Source organism: Oenanthe melanoleuca, chromosome 19, assembly GCF_029582105.1.
Source record: "Oenanthe melanoleuca isolate GR-GAL-2019-014 chromosome 19, OMel1.0, whole genome shotgun sequence".
Classification (NCBI taxonomy): Eukaryota; Metazoa; Chordata; class Aves; order Passeriformes; family Muscicapidae; genus Oenanthe; species Oenanthe melanoleuca.
Genome location: NC_079352.1, coordinates 10,413,687 through 10,436,961, shown reverse-complemented (window position 1 = coordinate 10,436,961; position 23,275 = coordinate 10,413,687). Strand labels below are relative to the sequence as shown.

Here is a 23,275-nt window from a genome sequence, read left to right as displayed (position 1 = left end):
CACTGCCCTCTTCCAACTCACCTTCCCAATATCTCCACCACTGAGGCTGGACTGTGCCTGACTATTCCTGGGCAGCTACTCAGCCCATTTTACTGAGGGTGCCACCCCTCAGTGGTGTCCCTGTGTCCTGCCAGCCCGTACAGCCACAGCCCCAGCCTGAGTCCCACTGGCAGATCTGGACAGAGGACAGGTCAATTTTATTCCTGGATCCTGAAAGAGATATTGAACACATCAGTCTGTTCTGACCCCTCACTGAAGCCCTGCCCATTGAGGATTTATGTTGCTTTTCTCTCTAGGCACAAGCCCAAGAATGACTCTTCTGGGATCCATAATCAGTCTCTGCCTAGTTGGAGCAATGGGCTCCTTGGGGAATGGTAGGTTCCTGTTTGTCCTTTGGCTGCTGCTCTACTGGAAAGGGTGTCAATCAAAACTCAGCCTGAGTTCCCTGTTAGACATAGCTCCAAGAAAGAATTGAAGTATCCTGTGGATTGATCCACTAAAAATGAAGTTGATACCTGAGAGATTTGCCTAAGGAAACTCCCTATTTAACCAACAGCCTATCTGTGCAAATCATCCTTTTATGACAGGGAGCCTGGGGCAGAGACTGTATTCTTCTGTGCACTTTCCCTGGAGAAAGGTCTGGAGACCCAGGAGGGGCTGAGGGGCTGGAAAGGGGCTCAGCCTGGAGAAAAGGAGGCTCAGGAGGGACCTTGTGGCTCTGCACAACTCCCGGACAGGAGGGGACAGCCGGGGGGGTTGGGCTCTGCTCCAGGGAACAGGGACAGGAGGTGAGGAAATGGTATCAAATTGTGCCAGCGGTTTAGATTGGATATTGGGGAAAATTTCTTCATGGAAAGGATGGGGAAGCATTGAAACAGGCTTCCCAGGGCATTGGTGGAGTCACCATCCCTGAAAATGTTTAAAAAACCTGTGTATGTGGCAGCTGGGGAGATGCTTTAGTTGAGAACAAAGCTTCTGGTGTATGTTATAATTGAATATCCTCAATTTCTGTTTTTTCTTCTTTTAATTTTTTGAGCAGAGGTTTCAGAGGTGGTGTCAGATTCATCTCTCCTGAGCATGATTACTGAGGCCAGGCAGCTGGTAGACACCACATATTTACAGGCTCGAAAAAGGTGAGTTCTTCCTGCCTGACAGCCCCAATACTTTAAGGAAATAAGATCAAATACGTGTGGGTTTTCTCTGTTTTCCAATACATGTTTATTATGAAGAAGCCTTAGTGCCAGGGCTCTCCTTGTCGTAGCTGGAGGGATATTTTTGCCCAGTTTGGCTGGATTCTGGTCCCAGGACCACCAGCCATGACCTCCAAGGAATGTTTCCTCACCTACCCTGCCACAAGCACCTCTCACTAGTCCATAATGGTTCAGACATGCTGGACACATGCTGGACAACCCCTGGCAGCAGGAGTTCTGCCCCTCTCCGGGAGGACTGGAGTTGTGCAGATGGACACCCTGCCCCAGACACGTGTCAGTGGAAGCCAAACCCCAGGTGTCCTCTGTGATTGTCCCAAAAGGCTGGTTCCAGGCAGTGGGATGATTTGGGAAGGAGTCTGGCTCCACTCACCCTACAGAAGTAGCAAGGCAGAGTCTTGGGACCAGAAAGAGATGGAACAGGAGCAATGTTGTCCCTCTGTTCACAGAATACACCTTGCAACATAATACATGTAAAATTTTATCCAGTCACAGTTCATTGATCTGGATTTCCACATGATAGAACGAAGTTTATTGTGACAAGGAAGTGTGACTGCAAACTTGGAGTAGGCAATTACAGTGCTTTGTTTGCCAAAACCCTTTGAGCAGATGTGCTGATGTGCAGACAGCTGGTCCTACTGGGCAGGGCCTGCGTGCAACACTTCAGTGTTGTCACAGTTAATTACACCCAGTCCAGCAGGACAGAGGAGCTCTGATTTCAGAGAAAACTCTTCTATGTTCAGCTTAAAAAGAAAACTGGAGGAAAAGACTGTCAACCCGATGGATTTCCTGAAGCACCTGAAGGACCCCATAGGAAGAACCAGATCTGCAGTCCGTGCTGCTGATTACTTGGAAACTACTTTGAAACTCCTCAGAAGGAAGCTGCATCTCTCTGGGAAACAGCGTTTCAATGTCACAGGTAATGTAATTTAGACCAAAATGTCTTTCCATGAGCGAAGAGTGGGAAATGTGCCACAGCAGGGCAGAGAGCAGCTCTGCCATGACCCAAATAACCAGGGGTAAAACCCTTCCCCAAGAGGGGAATAGATTTGAAGGTTGCTCAGAGACAGACCAGACCCTGGGTGTTTTATTCATCATCTTTGAGAGTGCATCTCTCCTATCCTTGTAAAAACAGCCTAACAATACCTGTGTCAATCTGGGACAAAACCCACTGGAGACTGTAACCAATGAAACCCCTCCATCTTCCACTTCTGGAACCTCACACCTGGGTTTTATCACTCTGCAAACTCATTGTTTTGTTTCCAGCTGGGGTAAAACTTTCCTGGTGATGATGCTCTCCACGTTCCCCTGGAAAATTGCTTCATGCCCACACAGTTTCCCTAGTCCAGAGGGGATGGCTGATCCACAAAAGGGTTTAGGCACCAAATTAACAATTACAACCCAGGTGTTTTATATCCACTGCTCCAATTCATCTGGCTCAAATGTTGACCTAGAACACCAAGAAGCTGAAACAAAAAAAGAAGAGCAGGGATCAGATGTTACTTTACAGGGTTTCTCTTGCAGACCTGCTAAGCAGGAGACAGAAGGAGATGATTTCCAAGGGCACTGGCTGTGACTACCAGACTCGTTCCATTAAATGTCCAGAGAGGGACTTCTACCGAACCATTACTGGGGAGTGCAACAACAGGTAGGGTTTGGTTGTGCACAAGGTGAGTCTCAAGTCTGTATTCTGACCCTGGGTTGATTATTTGTGAAAGTGCTTTTTGAAAGGGCAAGAAGAGTGAAATGTTCAGTTTAATAAGGCTGAAACAGAGGATTCATTTCTACCTTTGCTGGTCAGGAAAAAGATGTAATTTCTTGAAAATCTCAGATTTAGGCCCATTGCCCTTTATGTGCTGCTTTGGATGAAGAAAAGGACTTCTTGGGGTGGGGCAGGTAAGAGGAAACTTTGAGTCTATGACTCAGCCTCTCATTTTGCTGGAGGCCACAGGAAATCATCCCTCCACTCTTCCATAGGGATAATACTAATTTCCCCAACTGATTCAGATGATAATATTCAGCCTTTGATGTATCTCTGTGATGAGCAAGGGTGGGAATTAAATAAGACTTTTATTCTAGGCTCTTCCAGCATTGTGTATTGTACATCCTCTGAGAAAGTTAGTTATTCAGCTTTTTTTGCATATAGTTTCCCTCCAGGTTCGAAGCTGGGTTCAAACATTTATTTCCTTTTGTGCTTTTTTTTTTTTTTTTTTTTTTTTTTTTAAACTAGAAAATGACCAAATTCCTACTCTGACAATACCAGTCAAGGCTCCTTGTCTTGCTGTGTCTGTGCCAGCCCCCAAATCTAAGTGAGATTTGCATCCAATGTGCATTTGGCATGAAACAGATGTGCCAGATGTGATGACATAGCACAGCTCTGCATCAGTGTGCAGGGAGCTCACACTCACTGAGGTTGTCCAGTCTGTTCCCATGGATTCCAGGGCCTGCAGCCCACAAGGACAGCATTGTCTGTCTGCCCAGGAAGGGTAGTGGAGTCTCTCTCACTGGGTATATTCCAGAACTATCTGGACACCGTCCTGTGCCATGTGTTCTAAGATGACCCTGCCTGAGCAGGGACACAGGACCAGGTGACCCCAGTGTGGCCTCTTCCAGCCTGACCCATTGCAGGATTTTGTGTCTTTGCGGATTTGAGGTTCAGGGTAGGGCTGTCCTTGGCCTTGCTGGGCTGTCAGAGAGATGAGGAGGCACTGGACTTGAGGGATCCCTGTGGTGTTCCCAAGGATCTTGCTCAGCTTGAGGCACACATCATAAGAATAGTTTGCCTGCAAGGACAGTAATAGCAATCAGAACAAGACCCTGGTGATTCTGAGTCCTTAATATTTGATGGAATTGCTTCGGCTCTGGCACAGTCATTTTCCTAGGACATGCTCTTATTTCACAGTACACTGCTGTAAACACTGGGTACTCCACTCCTTTTCCAGTGCAGAATCACAGAATTATTTAAGTTGGAAAAGACCTCAAAGACCATCAAGTCCAAACTTTGAGTCATCCTCACCTTGTCAACCAAACCAGACCCCTGAGTGCCACATCATATAGACAGACATGGCCTGAGTTTTGTGCCCACAGGACCACAGATAATTTGCTCAATCAGGATTATTTTTCTTCTGAACATAAAATGCTGACTTTAGCAATTCAAAATTTTTGGAGCAGTGTAAGGCAGCACCACAATGGCCACAGTTGCAGGCTGAGAGGGTCTGTGGAAAAACTTCACCAAGGAGCAGCCTTGGCACAGACCCCCACAGAGGTTGAGAATCTTCATCCTTGGAAACTTCCAACCCCCAGCTGGACAAGACATGGCCACTCTCACCATGCTGATGGCCCTGCTGTGTGTCTGATTTTGAGAGGGCAATGAAGACAGAGGTAGTACAGAGATTTAAATGCCAGATAAAATTAATGTAGGTTTAAATGACAGCTAAAATTAATAGAGTGACACAAGACATCTTTTTAGAAAAAGTTGATTTTTCTCCACACTAATAACCTTGATATAATTTGCTTCTTGGTGTTTTCCCAGTCTCATCCCTGTTACCAGAGTGCTCAGACATGGAATAAAGAGCTGTGAAATGCTGGTCTGTACAAGGTTGCTGATGTTTGAAAAAATAACAGAAGTTATTTTTCTGGTGATGCTGCAGAAATCACTCCCACCTGGGGTCCTCGAACCGCGCCTTTGCACGCTGGCTCCCGGCCGTGTATGAGGATGGAGTGTCTGTTCCCAGAGGAGCAATTGAAGGAAAGCGCTACAACGGATTCCCACTCCCACTGGTGAGAGCTTTATCCTAATCCAGCCATGAGTATGGACACTGCCCTTAATGCACCCATCAGGAAGGAAGCAGTGGCAACATCTAGAGTGTAGATTGCTTGATCTTTGATCTCAGGCTGCTTTTCTACAAATGAGTTATGGCTCAGGTTAATACTTTTTGTTGGCAACAGACATGAGCAAAAATTTTGTGGATGCTTCCCTAAGCAGTTTCTGAAGTGTGCGTCCCAAGGATTGCTGCAGTCAGTGCTCAAGGACACCAGGAGGTTTGTACAAAACACAAAGCTTGGGAGTTCCTCAGCCACGTTCTGACTTTCTGGTGTTCACTAACAACTTTCACCTGGAACGGCGTTCCAAGAAGCTGGGTTTGGCTGAAAGACAGTGTAGTCTACTTTTACACCTGATTGGATGGAGCTGGGGAATGACATGGAGCTGTGTAATGCCATAATTAACTCTTAGTAATTTATCTAAGATCATCTTGTGCATGATGTACAGCTACATGTAGATCATGTAGGAATAGGTGGGTGTTGGCCTCTTCTCCAAGGGAACAAGTGGCAGGACAAGAGGAAATAGCTACAAATTGTACTAGAGGAGATTCAGGATATTAGGAATATCAGGATATGTCTTCACTGACATAGTGGTTAAGCATCGGAGCAGGATCTCCAGGACAGTGGAGGAGTCAATCTCTGAAGGTTTTCAAAAAACAGGTAGATTGCGGCCCTTCTCAATACAGTTTAGAGGGAATGAGGATTCCCAGTTGAAGGTTGATGATCTCAAGGTATTTTCTGACCTTCGTGATTCTGTGATTCCAAGATTTCACAGTAGGAGTTCAAGTGAGAGGCAAATCTACCATGGCAGAGATAGTCACTTTTTCATTTTGGTTTTCTGCAGGTTCGAAAAGTGTCCAATGAAATTGCTCACACAGCCAATGAGAACGTCACTGCAGACCAGCAGCTCTCACTGGTCTTCATGCACTGGGGCCAGTGGGTTAATCACGACATTGACTTGGCCCCTGCCAGCGGGGAAGGAGCCAGCCTGGAACTCCAGTGCCACACCAGCTGTGCCTTCAAGCCCCCCTGCTTCCCCATTAAGGTACCCTGACTCTCACCCGTGCCACGCTGTCTTACAGCAGCAAAAACAAAACCACAGGACTTTCTGAAGCATCACTTGGCTCGTTTGCTTTAGTTCCCTGCTGACGACCCGCGGATGCTGAGCTCCGACACCTGCATGCCGTTCGTGCAGTCAGCCTCCGTGTGCAGCCCCCGCACCTTCCGCCGGGAGCAGCTCAACGCCGCCACGTCCTTCATCGACGCCAGCACCGTGTACGGCAGCGACGAGCCGCTGGCCAGGAGCCTGAGGAACCTCACCAGCCAGCTGGGCTTGATGGCTGTGAACCAGGATTTCACGGACACGGGGCTGGAATTGCTGCCCTTCGAGAACACGACCCACAGCATCTGCGTTCTCACCAACACGAGCGCCAACATCCCCTGCTTTAAAGCAGGTAAGGTGCAGCTGGGAGGTTGTTTATCGTGGATCATAAAGTCAAAAAGGGACAAATATCTCCTTATAGGATCCTTGTGCGTCCCTTCCAACAGAGAATATTCTGTGATTCTGTGATATTTGAATGAGGCACTTCAAGATATGACTACGTAAGGTGAAAGACAGGGAATCCTCCCCAAATTAGAAAAGAAAAATAATCAAACAATAATTGATTAATATACATTAAAATTACTTTAGTTTCTCAGAAGAATTACAGCAAATTGTTCTTCCTTTATAAAGTATTTTCAAAAGCAGGAGAAATTTTCAATAAAATAGCCACCAGTGCTTTAAGTTTCCCAGGAGCTTTTTTTCTTCCACCTAGAATTCACCATTCATTATTCACCATTCATTACTTGAATGCCAGTTGTCAGCTTGTCAGCATTGACAGGCTGAGAAAGTTGAGGCTGTTCAGCCTGGAGAAGAGGGGGTTGAGTGGAGACCTCACAGCACTTTCCAGGATCTGAAGGGACTATAGGAATATTGGGAGAGAGACTGCATCAGTAACTGTAGTGGGAGGACAAGGGGCAATGGCTTCACACTGAAAGAGAATAGATTAAATTAGATATAGAGAAGAAACTGTTGCCTGCAAGAGTGGTGAGCCCTGACTCCAACCTCTGGTGAGGTTGCCCAGAGAAGCTGTGGCTACCCCATCCCTGGAAGTGTCTAGGGCCAGGTTGAATGGGGCTTGGAGCAACCTGGGGTAGTGGAAGGTTGAAATATGATAGGCTTTAAAGCCCCTTCCATTCTGTAATTCTATAATTCAGTTTTTAACCCAATCAAGACTAACAATTAAACACTCTTAAGCAATCTAGTTAATTGATTAATTAACTAATCCACCCTACATCAGAAGAAAAGTCTAGAAGTTTGTCTGAAATTTAAACAAAATGAGGACAAACACAGAACTTATTCAAATTTGAAGAGATCCATCACAAGCATAACATTAAAAAAAACCCATTATAAATGTGAACCTTGCAAAATAAATCCTAAGAATACAGAGTTTTCTCATTTCGTCATTCTCTGCCCATGAAAAGGGCTCCTTACTGAGTGAGGAGATACTCAGTGCTTCTTCCATCATCTCACAGAGGGTCTTCACTGAGTCCCCTCCAGTTTTCATAAAATCACAGAAGGGTTTGGGTTGGAAGGGAACTTAAAAACCATTCTGTTCTACCCCCTGCCATGGGCAGAGACACCTTCCACTAGACCAGGTTTCTCCAAGCCCCGTCCAACCTGGCCTTGGACACTTCCAGGGATGGGACACCCACACCATTATTGCCAGGAACGTCACCATTTGTTACTTGTCTAACACAAAAACTTGCTTCTGAAGTTGAAAGCAATGTATAAAATTCCTAAAATATTTTCATTTTAGGTGACAAACGGGTGACAGAAAACCTGGGACTCTCTGCAATGCATACTCTCTTTGTCCGAGAGCACAATCGCCTGGCTACGGAGCTGAGGAAATTAAATCCCCACTGGGATGGGGAAAAGCTTTACCAGGAGAGTCGAAAGATAGTGATTGCCATAAACCAGGTACTGATTACTGCTTGCTGTTTATCATCCACACACTTGGAATGGTTTTCCTCCAGGCAAAAGGAGGGAAATATTTTGCCAAATCAGGGGAATTATTTGTGGGAGTTGGAAATTGTGAATGAGGATGGTCCATCTGAGACAGCATGGATATCCAGAGCTTCTTTATGCATCATGTTACTAATTCATAATTCATTTATTATATTAATGTATAAATTAATTATTAGATAATTTCACATTTACAAAATAATTTAAATTCAATATGCCAAATTTATTCCATTGCTACAGCTCTTTTTTCAGAAGATCTTAATGAATTCTGCTGCAGAGTCCACGTTCATTCTCTTCACTTGACTTCTGATGCCATGTCTGCTGCAGCTGCTGATAACCTCCTGTGCTCTTGTGCTTTTTCAGATCATAACATACAGAGATTACCTCCCACTCCTGCTGGCTGAGGAGACCAGCAAGTGGATCCCTTTGTACAGTGGTTACAATGAGAAGGTGGATCCAAGGGCCTCAAATGTTTTCTCCCTGGCTTTCCGATTTGGCCACACGTCAGTGCAGCCTTTTGTGTCCCGTTTAAATGAGAGCTTTCAGCCTTTGGGTTCCTTCTCCCATGTCCCTCTGCATTTGACCTTTTGTGCTCCATGGAGAATCGTAATGGAAGGTAAGAACATGGAGCAGTAGTCCTGGTCTGGTCCTGACGTAGAGATCAGCTGGTCAGGCTCATGGAATTACAGAATCCCAGAATCATTTTAGGTTGAAAAAGATTTCCAAGACCATTAAGTCCAACCTGTGACCCACAGCTTGTCACCCAGCCCAGAGCACTGAGCACCATGTCTAGTCATTGCTTGGACACCTCCCAGCTCAGCAAGACCTGACAGTGGGATGTTCCACATCCACTCAGATGCTGCAGCTGCTCTTGCTTCTCCTACTGCTCCAGGAGGCAGGAGACTCTCTGTGCCAAATATCAATCCATCAAAGTCTTTGCCAATCAAAGCTCTCATATTCCCCTATAATCAGGAGACATTCACAGTGGGTGATACATCAATTTTATCTGAGCTAAAGCATCATTGTTCCTTCTTAGAGGTGCCCATCCCCCTTCCTGACTCTAACTGGAGTTATGGGGTCCTGCTATTACACAGCTGAGATCTCCAGATGAGTCTTTTCAAGGAAGACAAATGTCTCTTCCAAAATGGGTTAACAAATGATGAAAAATATAATTATGCATATGTGGCAAATTTTCCTGTGTTTTGCTCATACTGTCTCCTTAAATGCTATGAAAAAGACATGGACAGTCAGACATGAATTAATTCTATCACTAATTTAAGGTTTTAATAAATGTCTGTCAATTAATAGTGAATTATAAACAAAATCCATTGCAAAATCTAAAACCTTGGACAAACCCTCAAGCACTAGGACATAATGGGGCTTGGCAGCCTGAGGAGCAGACTTGGAAAGGGACTGGTGGACAATAAGTGGATTTCGGGGTGTGAAGGAAAAGCTGAGGGATGGGAGGGATAAGGAATTTTGTTACAGTGTGAGGCTTTATTTACTGGCACTTGCAGATATGTACAGATTCATACAGGTACCACGGTGAGGGTGGGGAGGCCCTGGCACAGGGTGCCCAGAGCAGCTGTGGCTGCCCCAGCCCTGGAAGTGTCCAGGGCCAGGCTGGATGCGGCTTGGAACAACCTGGGGTAGTGGAAGGTGGCCCTGCCCATGGCAGGGGGTGGAATGGGATGAGCTTTAAAGTCCTTTCCAGCCCAAACTACTCTGTGATTCTATGATTCTATCATTCCACACACACATGGTGAAACGAAAATATAGAGATGAAAACTCCACCCAGCCCATAGCAGACTGTTTCAACTGCATGAAAGGGACCATCAAAGCTGCACCTTGGCACAAAAATCTTTTCTTGATTTTCAATGGCTGCAGGAGGCATCGACCCCCTGATCCGGGGCATGGTTGTGGATCATGCAAAACTCATGAAACAGAACCAACTGCTAGTTGAGGAGCTCCAGAACCACCTCTTTGAACAGATAGAGGTGATGGGTCTGGATCTAGGAGCCATGAACATGCAGCGGGGAAGAGACCACGGCCTTCCAGGTAAGGAGACACAAGTCCACACCTCCTGTGAATAAGACCTTTCTTTCCTTCTGCTGCTTATTCCATGAATGAACTTTTTCTATACTAATGGGAAGAACCAGTACCTTGATTTGAGGGTGAAGGATGGACAGACAGTCAAGCTCAGGGAATAAAAGGTTTCTGTATTATAAAAATCTTTTTGTGAGACATTTATGACAAGGACAAAAGTCTTAGAAATCAAAGATAGTATTTGGGATAATGTAAGAAAGCAGGTGAGAGACAGTGGTGTATTGCAGAGAGCATGTGTGGTACAGAAGGTTCAGACACAAGTGAACAAATTCAGCTTTCACATGGGCTTGGACAGGTTCCCTGGGCTTTGTTCTTTGCCCATCAATCTTGTCTTGTGCTCCAGACAAGCCAGAGTTCTGAGCAGAACTGACTTGCACCCACAGGTGGGACTGCCTCAGGTGCTAGAGAAGAACAGGGGCCCTTGGGTTAAATACAACCAAATTTCCTCTTTTCTAAGAATTTCATCCTAGAAATTTTGCCTCCCAAAGCTGCAAGGACTGATGCATTCACCCTCAGCAGTAGAAAGATATAACCAACAGGATGACGTGTAGTCACAAAGACATCCAAACTGTTATTTTAGTGTACATATGAGAAGGACCTTTGAAAATGTGCTGTTTGTTGGGACTGCCTGGACAATAGTGACTTCCAGATCTTTAATGCCATGAGAAGAAGCAGGCAGTGCTCATGGGCCAAGGGTGCTGTGGGATGTGGTGGTGGGTCTTACCATCTGCTGCTCCTGCTTTTGCAGGTTACAATGCCTGGAGGGGCTTCTGTGGGCTCTCCCAACCCCAAACTGTAGAGGAATTATCTGAGGTGCTGGGCAATCCCAAACTGGCCAAGAAGTTCATGGATGTATATGGGACACCATACAATATCGACCTCTGGATTGGGGCAGTTGCAGAGCCTGTGGTTCCCCAGGGCAGAGTTGGGCCCCTCCTGTCCTGCATTATTGGCACCCAGTTCAGGAACCTGCGTGATGGGGACAGGTGAGAGTTACATTCCCTGCGGCATTTTTTAGGGGAGAAATGCTGACATTTCCTGTGACACACTAATCCAACCCATCTACAGCACTCCAGTGAGTGATCCCAGCAAGGCTCACCCCTTGATGTTAGCTCAGTTGCCAAAAGACTGTTTTTTGCAGCTTGTTTCTCTAGATTCACGGGGCTGAGGACCACCAGTTCCAGATCATGGAGGATTCTGCTGTGGCCTCTGCCTGAGGTGACTTTTGCTCTCAGAGCAGAAATCCCTGCATCCCAGAAGCCTGCTGATGCTGTGTGGAAGAGGCAGGCTCTCTGCACTGGCAAAATCCAGATCTGGCCACACTGGAGACTCCTCTTTCCTAAAGGGATGCTCCAGGGGGTGGATCTAAACACTATTCAGACCCACTTTGGTCTCAACATCTCAACAAGTAACCAGAGATTATAAACTGCTTCCAAAAATTTCATTGCAGGTTCTGGTGGGAAAACCCGGGAGTTTTCACTCCACAACAGTTGCAAGCATTAAGAAAAATCTCAGTGTCGAGGGTGATCTGTGACAATACTCATATCACAAAGATACCCAGGGACGTGTTCAAGATCAATACTTATCCTGAGGACTTCACTGATTGCCAGGAGATTGATGTACTTGACCTCTCATCCTGGAAAGATGAGCCTTAGAGTGACACAAAAGGTACCAGTGGTTTGAGATCTGTCAAAAATAATAAATGTGCTATGAGGTCTCTCCTATGCCTAAAGAAATGAAAGAATTAAGGTTTCCACAGTGACTCTGCCCCCCAAAAGACAGTGACTGTCCATTTAGCTACACTCACACAGCACTGGAGGCAGAGGTGCTGTTAACTGGGTTTCTAGGCAATCCACCACTTTCATCATCCCTTATTCCCTGCCTCTTCCTTTCAAGCAGATGGGAAATCCCTCAAAATCCAGCCTTGTTCTGGACCTTGGGAATGTGTCCTCTAAAAACCTCACTCCAGGACAACCATAGTCTTTCCTGACAGGAAAGGTGTTGATGAGAAAACCAACTATAATTAGCCAACCTGCTCCAAGGTCTTTGCTGCTCCAAGTTCCTGATCTCCCTTCATCTTCCCCAAAGCTTTATATCAGTTTAAGGCATAGTTTTGTATGGCCACAGTATGGCCACACGCCACATAATCAAAGGTTATGATGTGCCACAGCAAAAGAGTGTCTTTGTCTGAGAGATGTGGACACCTAGTGTCCTACTGAAACACTTCTGACTAGGGCTCCCCCAGCTGAAATGATGTGGGAGAACAGAGACTTGAAGAACGGCCTGGATTGGATTATTTTTCCTTCTGACAACCCATTTATAAATGATCACAATACCTGGGGATCACCTACCCTGTCCTTCTGCAGGGCACGGACCACAAAGGATCTCCTGTATTGAGCATGAGTAACTATTTGAGGGAAACACTTGCTTAAGACAGGAATTTGCACTTAAAGGCTAAATTATGGTGGCTTCACCCCATTCTTTAGGACTTGAGTCCAGCTCACCTTCTCTCTAAACAACAGGTTTTTTAATTTCTTTTTTTATCATATTCTTACAGTCACTGAAATGTGCTGAGCTGCTTCCTGTGGCTCCTTTCCCACTGTTGTTAGTTCAGCATTGGATAAATAGTCAGTGTACTTACTAGAATTATTTACTTATTTTTTGTTGTGAGATCAAATTAGGAGGAAGGCTAAATAGGCTTATATTTTAAAGGGTACAAAGAAAAACTTCTTTATTAGAAATAATAAGAAAAAAGAATAAAACCTAGGATAAAACTTTTAGAATACTTCTCCTTTCCTCACAACTTCTTTTTTTATTTTTTCTTACATGGACAATGTACAGAAAACCAATTAGTCAGTTTACCATTTAAAAAAAAAAAGTCTTTCACCAATTTACTTGAGAGGAGACTTTTTTTTTTTAGTTTATGGAGATTTTTACACAAAACACAGTTTTCTTGTGGCCTTGATGTTACAGTGATCAGCTACCTGGGAAAATAGAAATTGGATTACTATGTAAAAATCTTTTTTTTTTCGACTAATGGTTTTCCTACAACCATTATTGAGGACTATATTAACTTATGGGGCACACTTTAAGGTTTATAATAGTTTAAACAAAAGCTTTTTTCATTTTTGAAAACAGAGGGTTTTTTCCTTCTTCCCTGGGGGGGAGCAGAGGTTTATTTTCTCTCTATTCAAATTTACAGGATTACAGACATTTTCACATTTGTTTGCTTTAGTACTAATGTTTTTATTTATATTTACAGTTAAAACATTTATTTACCCCATAATATATTTTTATGTATTATAGGGAAACAAGAGTCTTTTCTCTATTGCTTAAAAAGAGAGAAATTTTAGCCTACAACTTTTTTTCTTTCCTCATTTGCGACCTTTTTTCTTTTTTTTTTTTTTTTTTTTTTTTTTTTTTTTTTTACTTTGGTGTTTTTATGTTGGTTTTGTACGTATTTTGGATTTTTTACTTAGGAAAGAGAACTAAAGTGTTTTTAAGTCTTATTTTGGGTAGTGAAAGAATTAATATTTTAACCGGCCAGCAGATAGGTGTGTGGTATTTTTTCGGTGGCAGCTCAGAGTTATTTACCATAGTCTTTCAAGGCCGTGCTGGGGCTGGGCTAGGATTCTAAGGGCCCAGCCAGAAAGCAGTGTGGGTTTTTGGCTGCACGGCTGTTTTCTGGCGTTTGTTATATTTAATTCCAGCCGTGGTGTGATGGTTTTTCCCCAGGGGCGGCAGGGCCTCAGGGGCCGGGCCCGCGGTGCGCCCAGGCCTGCAGGGGGCCCGGCTGCCCGGAGCCGCTCTGGAGAGCCCCGCGGGCCGGGCACGGCAGGGCTTTAATGCCCGCTGGGTGCTGTGGTGAGCCCTGCGCTCCCTGGCCGCGCCTGAGCGGGATGGTGGGGGGAAGAAAAGGAGATTGTCTCCCAGCAGCCGCGCGGGCCTCCCCTCTCCTTTTCTACTGGGGGGCCCCGGCCGAAAACGGGGCCCGGCGGCTTCGTGAGCTCTGTGTAAGATAGCCCGTCCGGCCCTGCCTGTCCCCTGCCCGGCCCTACTCTGCTCTGCCCTGCCCGTACCCCGTCCTGTCCTGTCCTGCTCTGCTCTGCTCTGCTCTGCTCTGCCCTGCCCTGCCCGTCCCCCGTCCTGCTCTGCTCTGCTCTGCCCTGCCCCTTCCGCAGTCCATCCCTGCCCTGCCCACTCCTGCCCTGCTCCGCCCTGCCCTGCCCAGCCCAGCCCAGCCCTGCGAGCCCTGCCCCTTCCCCAGCCCTGTCCCAGCCCTGCCCAGCCCAGCCCTGTCCTGTCCTGCCCTGCCTTGCCCAGCCCTGCTCTGCCCCTTCCCCTGTCCTACCCTGTCCTTGCTCTGCCATGACCTACCCTGTCCTTGCTCTGCCATGTCCTGTCCTGTCCTGTCCTGCCCTGTCCCAGCCTTCCCCAGCCCAGCCCTGCCCTTCCCCTTCCCTGCCCTGCTCTGCCCCTTCCCCTGCTCTGCCCCTTCCCCAGCCCAGCCCAGCCCAGCCCTGCCCCTTCCCCTTTCCCCGGCTCTGCCCTGCCCATCCCTGTCCTGCCCTGCCCCTTCCCCAGCCCTGCTCTGCCCAGCTCTGCCCTGCCCAGCCCTGCCCTGCTCTGCCCCTTCCCCAGCCCCAGGTTTAGGCAAGGCCTGCAGGCCATGGGAAGGGGCCCAGGCCGGTGTTAGCTGTGCTGTGGCTGGTGGGGAAAGAGAGCTTTCCCGGCGTTTGTTTGTTTTAAAATGTGAATCTCACAGAGGCGTGTCCATTTCTTTTAGTTTAACTGGTTTAACCAGTTGTTAGTTTTCAAAGCCAATCACTGATTGGTTTCTTTCAGATGCAGAGAAAGCCTAGTTGGTTTTTTTCAGAAAAAATTACTTTCTTGGGTTGTCTTTAGTGTTAAACCAGCACACTCACCAGGCTTGGGGAAAGTCAAAGTGTTCGTGTAACCCAGAGAGAGTGAAATTCCAGGGCTAAAAGCGGCTGCTAGAAGTTTAACCTTTTGAAATGGCAAGAAATTGCCCCCAAACCACTCATTCTAAGGCTTGGAAGCACCACTGTGTCTCAGAGGGGCAAGGATACAGGGATGACAAAAAGGTGAACAAAAATTTTGTGTCCAGGAAAGACTTTCTGCCTCTCAACAGCTTTTTCTGCTTTACTGACAGTTTCTAATCCTACTCATCAGACCAGCATTGGAAACCCCTGATGGTGGCACTGAGCTGCTCCTGGGAAACTCCTGCCTGGACATCAGGCTCTGCTGGCTGCTGTTGACTGAACATCAGCACATGGTTTCCAAGAGGGGAGCTCAAGACTGTTTTAATCTGTTTTATTTTCTGTAATGTGATATTTTAAAATATATAATTTCTTTCTAAAACCTTCCAGTAGTGTAAGTCTTCAGATCAAAGGGCAATGATATTTTATGTCGCCCTAAAAAAAATTGATCAGAGGCTTTCTGACTCTCTGAAAGTGTAATAATGACACGTTTTTTACTTCCCATCCTGAATGGGTGTCAAACCTGCAGGCTGGCATGCTTGCATTGCAAAATCAAATTCCTTGTCCTTTGTACCTGCTCAGAAATTAGTACATTCATGTAATCTTCACCAAAACTGTCCCAATCTTCTGGTTTTGCACATGAGAAGAAGCTGTTTAGGCTGCTTCTAATCAGCAGTGAGTTTTCAGCCTTTGAAGACACTGAAGCATGGCAGCTGCATCTTGAAGCCTTGAAACAAGTTTTATTTAAATCCTACAGTGAACCTGTGTGGTTTGGGTGCTCTGGGCAGTAATAGAACAAATCCTTGTGCACTCACCTACAGCTGACAGGCTGGAGGCAGAGAGGTTGGAAATCTTTCCATCAGAAAAGGGCCTGGGGGAGCTGGTTGACTATGGCTGAACAAGAGTCCAAGTGTGCCCAGGTGGGCAAGAGTCCAGTGGCACCTGGGCTGTGCCAGACACAGTGTGACCAGCAGGACCAGGGCAGTGACTGTCCCCCCGTGCTGGCACTGCTGAGGCCACACCTCAAATCCAGTGTTTAATTTTGGGCCTCTCACCCCAAGAAAGACATTGAGGGGTTGGAGCAAGTCTAGAGAAAGGAACAGAGCTGGGAAGGGGATGAAGCTCCAGGGGCAGCTGAGGGAGCTGGAAAGGGGCTCAGCCTGGAGAAAAGGAGGCTCAGGAGGGACCTTGTGGCTCTGCACAACTCCCTGACAGGAGGGGACAGCCGGGGGGGTCGGGCTCTGCTCCAGGGAACAGGGACAGGAGGAGAGGGAACGGGCTCAGGCTGGGCAGGGGAGGCTCAGGGTGGATTTTAGGAGGAATTTCCCCATGGAAAGGATGCTCAGGCCCTGAAAGGGGCCCAGGGAGGTTTGGAGTCCCCATCCCTGGAGGTGTCCAAGGAAAGCCTGGACACTCAGTGCTCTGGGCTGGTTGAGAAGGTGAGGATCAGCCACAAGTTGGACTCAATGATCCTAGAGGGCTTTTCCAACCCAAATGACTCTGTGAATCAGTGTGTGATTCTGTGTAAGTCAGACCTGTGTCCGAAACATTTTTTGGCTCTGGTTCATAGCTAAACATACCAGCACAGAAAAGCAAGTCACATTGTGGCTGGTGGGCATCCTCTGACAGAGAAGGCAGAAGGCTGGACTCAGGAATCAGGAGCTGCAGCTCCCAGTGTGTTTGTGTTGAAAGTTATATAGGTTGTGCTAAAAATCATGAGGTTATCATAGAATCATCATGGATTAGAATAGAATCAGGAAGCCTAGAAAATCACTCCAAGATCATTGAGTCCATTAACCCTGCGCAGCCAGGTCAGTCACTAAACCATGGCCCTAAGCACCAGATATACACATCTTTTGAACACTTCCAGGGATGATGATTCCATCTGGGCATGGCAAGGATACTGGGCAGCATATTCCTGCTGCTTGCCTCTGGTTTCTGAGTCCCCAGACATGTTCCTCTCACACTTTGAAGATGTGCCCAACCCTGAAAGCAAAATCTTCCACAGCTTAAATGCAAGGCTAAATATGCCAAAGAAACCACCAAGCCCTGTAGACACATGTAAGGTCTTTAATTCCCCTGTCCCAAAGCTGCCTTGGTTTCTGTCTCTCATGGCAGGGGTACCTCCCAAATCCTCCCCATGGAGTGCCTTCTCCTGAGTGTGTTCCAGGGGAATGTGGCAGCCCTCAAAGCCCAAGGCAGCATGGTCACAGGCTTGGGATCAATGCCTTCGCCTCGTAGGATGTGAGCAGGGGAAGGTGGTTATAAGCAGGCAGCGATGATCACGTGAAGGGTCCAGCTGGTGGGACATTCTCAACAATGTGATTACACAGAAATGTCCATCTGTCCATTGTGTGTCTGTCCCCCTGGGTGGCACCGTTGTCTGGGAGGAACACAGCAACATTCCCCTTGGAAGCTTCTCTCCCTTGTGGATGTTTTGCCTGTCTCTGGTATGTCAATGTTGCAATCACAGTTGTCTCTGCTGCCAAAGTTTCCTGTGGTTGCCATGGGCTCCCCTCAGCTGGGGCACAAGCAGCTGGAGCTGGAAGATGGGATCCCTAATGGGAAGCTCCGTTCGTCATTCCCGATATCCCCTGGTAGGTGGAGAGCATGGAGTCACGGACCTGCTCTGTCAGCTTGGGAACATCATCTGGGCTCAGGCCCAGCGTCTCCACTTGTGGCAGGATCTGGATGATCAACGTTCCTGGAAGAAGATGAAACAGGGAAAAAACCCAAAAAACATTAGTGGTATATAGAAGAGCTGGAGGTGGTACAGCAGGAGGGTTGGTGCCAACCAAGGAAATGCCCCCATTTCTACACTGGTGCTGTGGGAGCCCAGCCACATCCCAAATGCACAGAGCAAAAATCCAACCTGGCCTTTTCCATCCACAGAGAGCACAAGAATCGTAAATATGGAAACAGGTGAATCTCTCCTCCAACATAATGCAATGTTTTATACAGGATGAGTTTTCACAGAAAGATCTCAGGATCTGTCTAGATCATGGGCAGAGAGAAGATATTTAATACAACACATCCAAACTATTTGTACTCTGTCTATGCATACCAAATTTAGCCTGGTCCCTCCTTCCAGAAACACACTTTGGAATAAGAGAAATTATGGCCAGGATTCCCTGGTATGTCGGATTTCTTGGGGGAAGAACCTAAGCAATGGACTGGCGTAAACTGGAAGAACATACTGGGGAGCTGCCATCATGCTCTTCTGTTCTGGCACCAAGAGTCCTGTTTTGGCCCAGTGGAGACAAGACAGTGCCTGCACAAACAGGAATCTGAGGATCTGGGGAGAGTCTGTGATGTGTTGTAATGTTCTTGCATGACTTTACATGTGTGCCTGGAATGACAACCAGCAGTGCCGGCGGCAAAGCTGTGGGAAGGAGGCAAAACAAGCATAGAGAAGAACTCCACAAAAGAAAAGTGTTTGTCATGTTGGATGGGGCTTGGAGCAATCTGGTCTAGTGGAAGGTCTCCTTGCCCATGGTAAGGGGTGGAATGAAATGAGCTTCAAGTCTTTTCCAACCCAAATCCTTCTGTGATTCCATGATTCTGTGTTACCTGCCTGTACATCTTACACCCAAAGCTAGGCTGGTACCTCACTTCACTTGCTCCTACTGAAAAAGCAGAGTGATGACAAGGCTATGCTGAAAATTCAGGTCTCTTGGGAAAGACTTCAGCAAGCACCAGACATGTTCCATGAATGACAGTGTCCAACACCAGGCACAGAGCAGGACTTTTGAGAGGCTCCTCAGCACACCCAGAGCCACTCTAGACACAGGGAGCTGTCCTGACCCAGGGACCTGCTCAGTGTGCAGGAGTCTTGACCACCCTCTTCAGAATCAGCTCTGACAAAACTTCCAGCTGGGGAAAGTGGGAAAGTACAAGAAAAGTGACCTAGGGTTCTTTCTTCAGCAATGCAGGTCCTGCCTGTTTAACAGCCATTTCGAAAAGGGCTCAGGGATCAGCTGAGCATGGAACTAGCTAACCATTAATTCCCAGGATAATACAACCTTTTCTGGACTGGTCACAAAGCTAACTCATATGTCTTTAGACCTGCCCTTGCTTAAAGCAAAATGATCAGCTGCTTCAAAGATCCCTCCCAAGGAGATTATTCTCTGATTTCCCAGAGCAGGTATGTGAAGGGAAAGAAACAAGCTGGCAGTATCCCTGATCATGGTCCTATTGACTCTCAGGTGGGGGAACACTTCCAGATCCAAAATACTTTTGTGTGTGAACAGGCAGAGGATAAATATGACTGGAAACAGGCAATTCCATATTTGTCATTTGCACCACTCCCTCTTTCCAGGTGTCTGCCTGCAAGGGAATGACTGCACCCAGGCACAACAATTGGAGGAATGAGAATTTCAGATGCAGATCCTCTCCTCAGGGAACACCAGGGCTAGCCTGGGAAAGAGTGGGAAGTGGCAGAAGTCCATTTGAAGGTAGGCGGTAGCTAAGAGAGCAAAGGAATAGGATGGTTCACTTTTCTCTGTTGGAATTTGTACCATTTTTTTCTGCATTTTCCTTCTGAAGCCCAAGACTTGTGTTACTCCTCTAAAATTTTATCAATGGCTAGTAGAAATTTTAGTTAAAAAATATTACAATATTAAAATATTTTGTAGAAATAAATGTTTCCTAGCTCTCCATGCAAGTGCAGATACAAGGGCAGCATGGGGTGTCAGGGGCAAGACTTGCCCTAGGATTCTGCTGCTTCTCCAAGTTCTCTTGGACAGGTGTTGGACAAGCAGTGAGAAATCCAGGGGGAGAGGAAAAAGGGATGCCTGAAACATCCCATTTCTTCCCAAGAAGACAGAAACTGCTGTTTTCTGGGTGCCATTTCCATATTACACGTGGTCCCCTGCCCACCCCAGTCATGGCTCTAAGGACTAGGCTTGCACCACCACCCAGACCATTCTTTGCCCCAGGTCATCCTCACCTGATGTAAATTTCTTCTCCTTCTGGTTGTAGAAGCTGTTGTAGGAAGAAAACACTACAGGAATAATGGGGACCTGGAAGGAAGGCAGTCTACAGTGAATATACACATTTCCTTTTCCTTCCTCCAAAAGTCAACTCGTGTTTTCAGGTGAATCCTGCAGCTTGTTGATAATTATCACCATCAGTGTCACAGCAGACACTCAGAGGATTATTTGAATATTTAGATCATTTAACTGTATCATCCCATGTTCTTGCTATCGGGTTTTGTATTTTCATCTCTGTATTTAGGCCAACAACTGTGGATTGTCAAATTACTATCTACAGAGGCCAGCTCAGCAGAAGCTTCCCTGTGCAGGTCCAGGACTCTTGTCAAGGTTCCTCCACTTTTATCCCAAGCTGTAACAAAGGTTTTCTACTTATCACAGAAACAGACCCTTCCTGTGCCACTTGCAAACCCCCGAGGGCTCCTGGATATGTACTCAATCTAAAGGGAAGCCAGGGACCAGGACCCTGGTTTGCTGGTGGACCACAGTAGGAAAATCTCACTCCAGGGGCAGAAGGAAGGTGGGTCTCACCTGGGCTTTCACAGCCAGCTGGAAGGCCCCACGTTTGAAGGGCAGCATGGAGCCACCACGGTTACGAGTTCCTTCAGGGAAGATCAAGACACGAAGCTGCAGGAGGGAGAAGACATTAGGGAGGAAGGAGCTCCAGATACAATTCTAAGCCACTGCAGAGGGATGGTGCCCTGGGGCTCATCTCTGTACCCCTGACCTCCATTCATGGGCACAGAACACACTGATGTTCTCAGTCTGTTCTGCTCAGTGCCCGGCCCAGAGACAAAGATCTCTTTCCACCCACATCCAGATTCCTGTTTTCCTGCAGCTCCTCACTGGACTCCTCCCCACTCACGTTGTCCTTGTGCAGGGAGTGTGCCACCTCTGTCAGTGTGCCAATGGACTCTTCTCTCCTCTTGCGGTCGATGAAGATGACCCCTGCGAGCCAGCAGGCCAGGCCAAACGTGCCCATGTACAGGATCTCCTTCTTTGCAATGGGCACGCAGCGCTTCGGCAGGACCTCCATCATCACTGCAAGGGGACAGCACGGACAGAACAAGTTGTCATCTGCACTCAGGGTCCCTCTAGATTCCGGGTGACACCCCTCTGCTCTAGGAGATGCCATGCCTGAAGCTTCATGGAATCCCTGGGGAATTATGGGGGTCTCCAGACCGTCCACTCAGGACTGGCACTGAAGGAGAGCAGCTATGAGAGGGCTGTGGTCAGCTGAGAGCCTTGTCCCCATTCCCTTGGAGAGGGTGAAGCTGATGTAGCTTGAAAATGCCTCTGATATCCTGGAGATCAGCCCTGGCTTGGGGCTGGCTGGTGAAGGGCTCTGTAGCAGCCACTCCTGCCCCTCTGCCTGTGGCACCTGGGATTCCATACAACCCATTCCTACAAACACCTGGGGCCGAGAGCAGGAGGCAGGATCACCACATACCCAAGATGTCAAGGGAGGTCTGGTGATTCAGCACCAGGACAAAAGGTTTCTTAGTCCTGAGGTTCTCCTTGCCCTTCACCACGATCTGAATACCAAAGATGTGTTTGAGTGGCCGGGTCAATATGCGCAAAAACCTGGAAAAAGGAGTGGAAATTAGCCAAAGAGATGTTGAAATTTGTGACCAAACTCTGCATCCAGATCAGCCCACTTCACACACTGCTTCTGCTGGGTTCCACAGACACAACTTTGACCATGACTTGGAGAAGAGCAATTACTGTCCCTCTGCAGCTAATTATTTAATTACAGAAGACAAATACACTTGGCAGTTTTCCCTCAAGCCATACATGATCAATGATCCAGTAACTACAGCTCCAGAAGTTCCACAGGTCAACAAAATGTTAGATAATATCCAGATTCACAGCACACCTTTGTACTCTGCTTTCCTCCCCACCTTGCTGGTTTACTTACTGCCAGTAAACCTGTGCCTAACCCTGCTGGCTGTGGAGAGGGATTTGCCTCTAGGTTACATTAGGCTGCAATTAGGGAGCCCAATTTGAAGAGGTATTGGTAAAATAGCATCTAAAAAAAAGTAAAAAAAAAAAATGTCATGCACCAAAGTCAAGAAGTGAACAAAATTTCTTAAAGCAAAAGGCTGTTGCTCAGTTAGGAGATATGAATTCCCACTGAAGCATAAAACAGAATAGTAAATCCTGCTTCTTCATCACTTCAGGAGGGTTCAAGCACTGTGGTGCCATGTAGCAGAGTCATCTTCTTGTCCCCTCTCAGCCCAGGTTCCTGATTGCCACCACCACTGATCACTCCTGGACTCCCCAGGTGAGTCCAAAGCCAGGAGAGTCTGAATGCAATCTGGAGAGACAGGATGGGCAGCAATGGGATGGGCTGGGGAACTGCCAGACCTGGGATACCAGGCTGTCACTGAGCTGATGGGGACACCAGTGCCCATGCAGGGGCCAGCACTGCACTGTGGTGGTATCTCAGGGTAGAGAATGGGAAGAGCACCTGGGGTGGATTTCTCAACAACTTAGTAACAGAGTGCTCAGCCATGGGGAGGAGGGAAACACAGCTCCAAATACCAGATGAAAGAGCTCTAGTAAAAATAGCAAAATTAGCATTACATCTAGGTTGTTGGCATTATCTGCTTTGGCAAATCTGTGTCACCTTTTACATCCTTTCTTTCGATAATTTGTTATTCTTTTTATCAACCCCAAGCCAGTATTAAAACCCACACCCCTCCTGTGAATTACAAAGTCTGTCATCTCCCCACATCAATATACAACCAATCCCTCCCCACCACAGCTCAGCCTCAGGACCCTCCAAATCAAAGCACTGGATAGATTGGACTCTATCAATGCTCAGGGCAGAAAGGAGCCACACACAACTTACATCATGTTGTCCACGTTACGTCCACGAGGAATACTGAGGATGGCAACCCCAATGCTTATGGTGAAGAGCCACAACTTATAGAAGGTCATCTTGCAGAAGAATCTGAATGCAGGTTTCACCTGGTAGAGGACTAGAAAGGCAATGAGAAGACAGGTAAAGGGGTAGTCAAGGAGGAAAAGCTCCATCCTTCCAGCCTGGAGTGTGTTGAGCAGAGCAGTGAATGAGTCACG

General features: G+C 47.0%; 2 protein-coding genes across 2 annotated transcripts; one reads left to right on the top strand and one right to left on the bottom strand.

The window, feature by feature from the left end:
* The first annotated feature begins 300 nt into the window (after positions 1–300).
* Positions 301–12,659, top strand: LOC130260829 (myeloperoxidase-like). Its single transcript, XM_056506573.1, has 12 exons — positions 301–374; positions 1,040–1,133; positions 1,952–2,127; positions 2,733–2,856; positions 4,859–4,988; positions 5,875–6,075; positions 6,169–6,484; positions 7,889–8,049; positions 8,458–8,710; positions 9,982–10,152; positions 10,949–11,186; positions 11,651–12,659. The coding sequence occupies exons 1-12, from the start codon at positions 311–313 to the stop codon at positions 11,853–11,855; spliced, it is 2,133 nt and encodes a 710-aa protein (XP_056362548.1). The 5' UTR covers positions 301–310; the 3' UTR covers positions 11,856–12,659.
* Positions 12,660–17,247: 4,588 nt separating this feature from the next.
* On the bottom strand, positions 17,248–23,275 carry LOC130260828 (1-acyl-sn-glycerol-3-phosphate acyltransferase alpha-like). The gene is made up of 6 exons (XM_056506571.1): positions 23,046–23,275; positions 21,642–21,775; positions 21,057–21,232; positions 20,723–20,818; positions 20,149–20,221; positions 17,248–17,904 (listed from the first exon to the last, which is right to left on the bottom strand). The coding sequence occupies exons 1-6, from the start codon at positions 23,228–23,230 to the stop codon at positions 17,759–17,761; spliced, it is 810 nt and encodes a 269-aa protein (XP_056362546.1). The 5' UTR covers positions 23,231–23,275; the 3' UTR covers positions 17,248–17,758.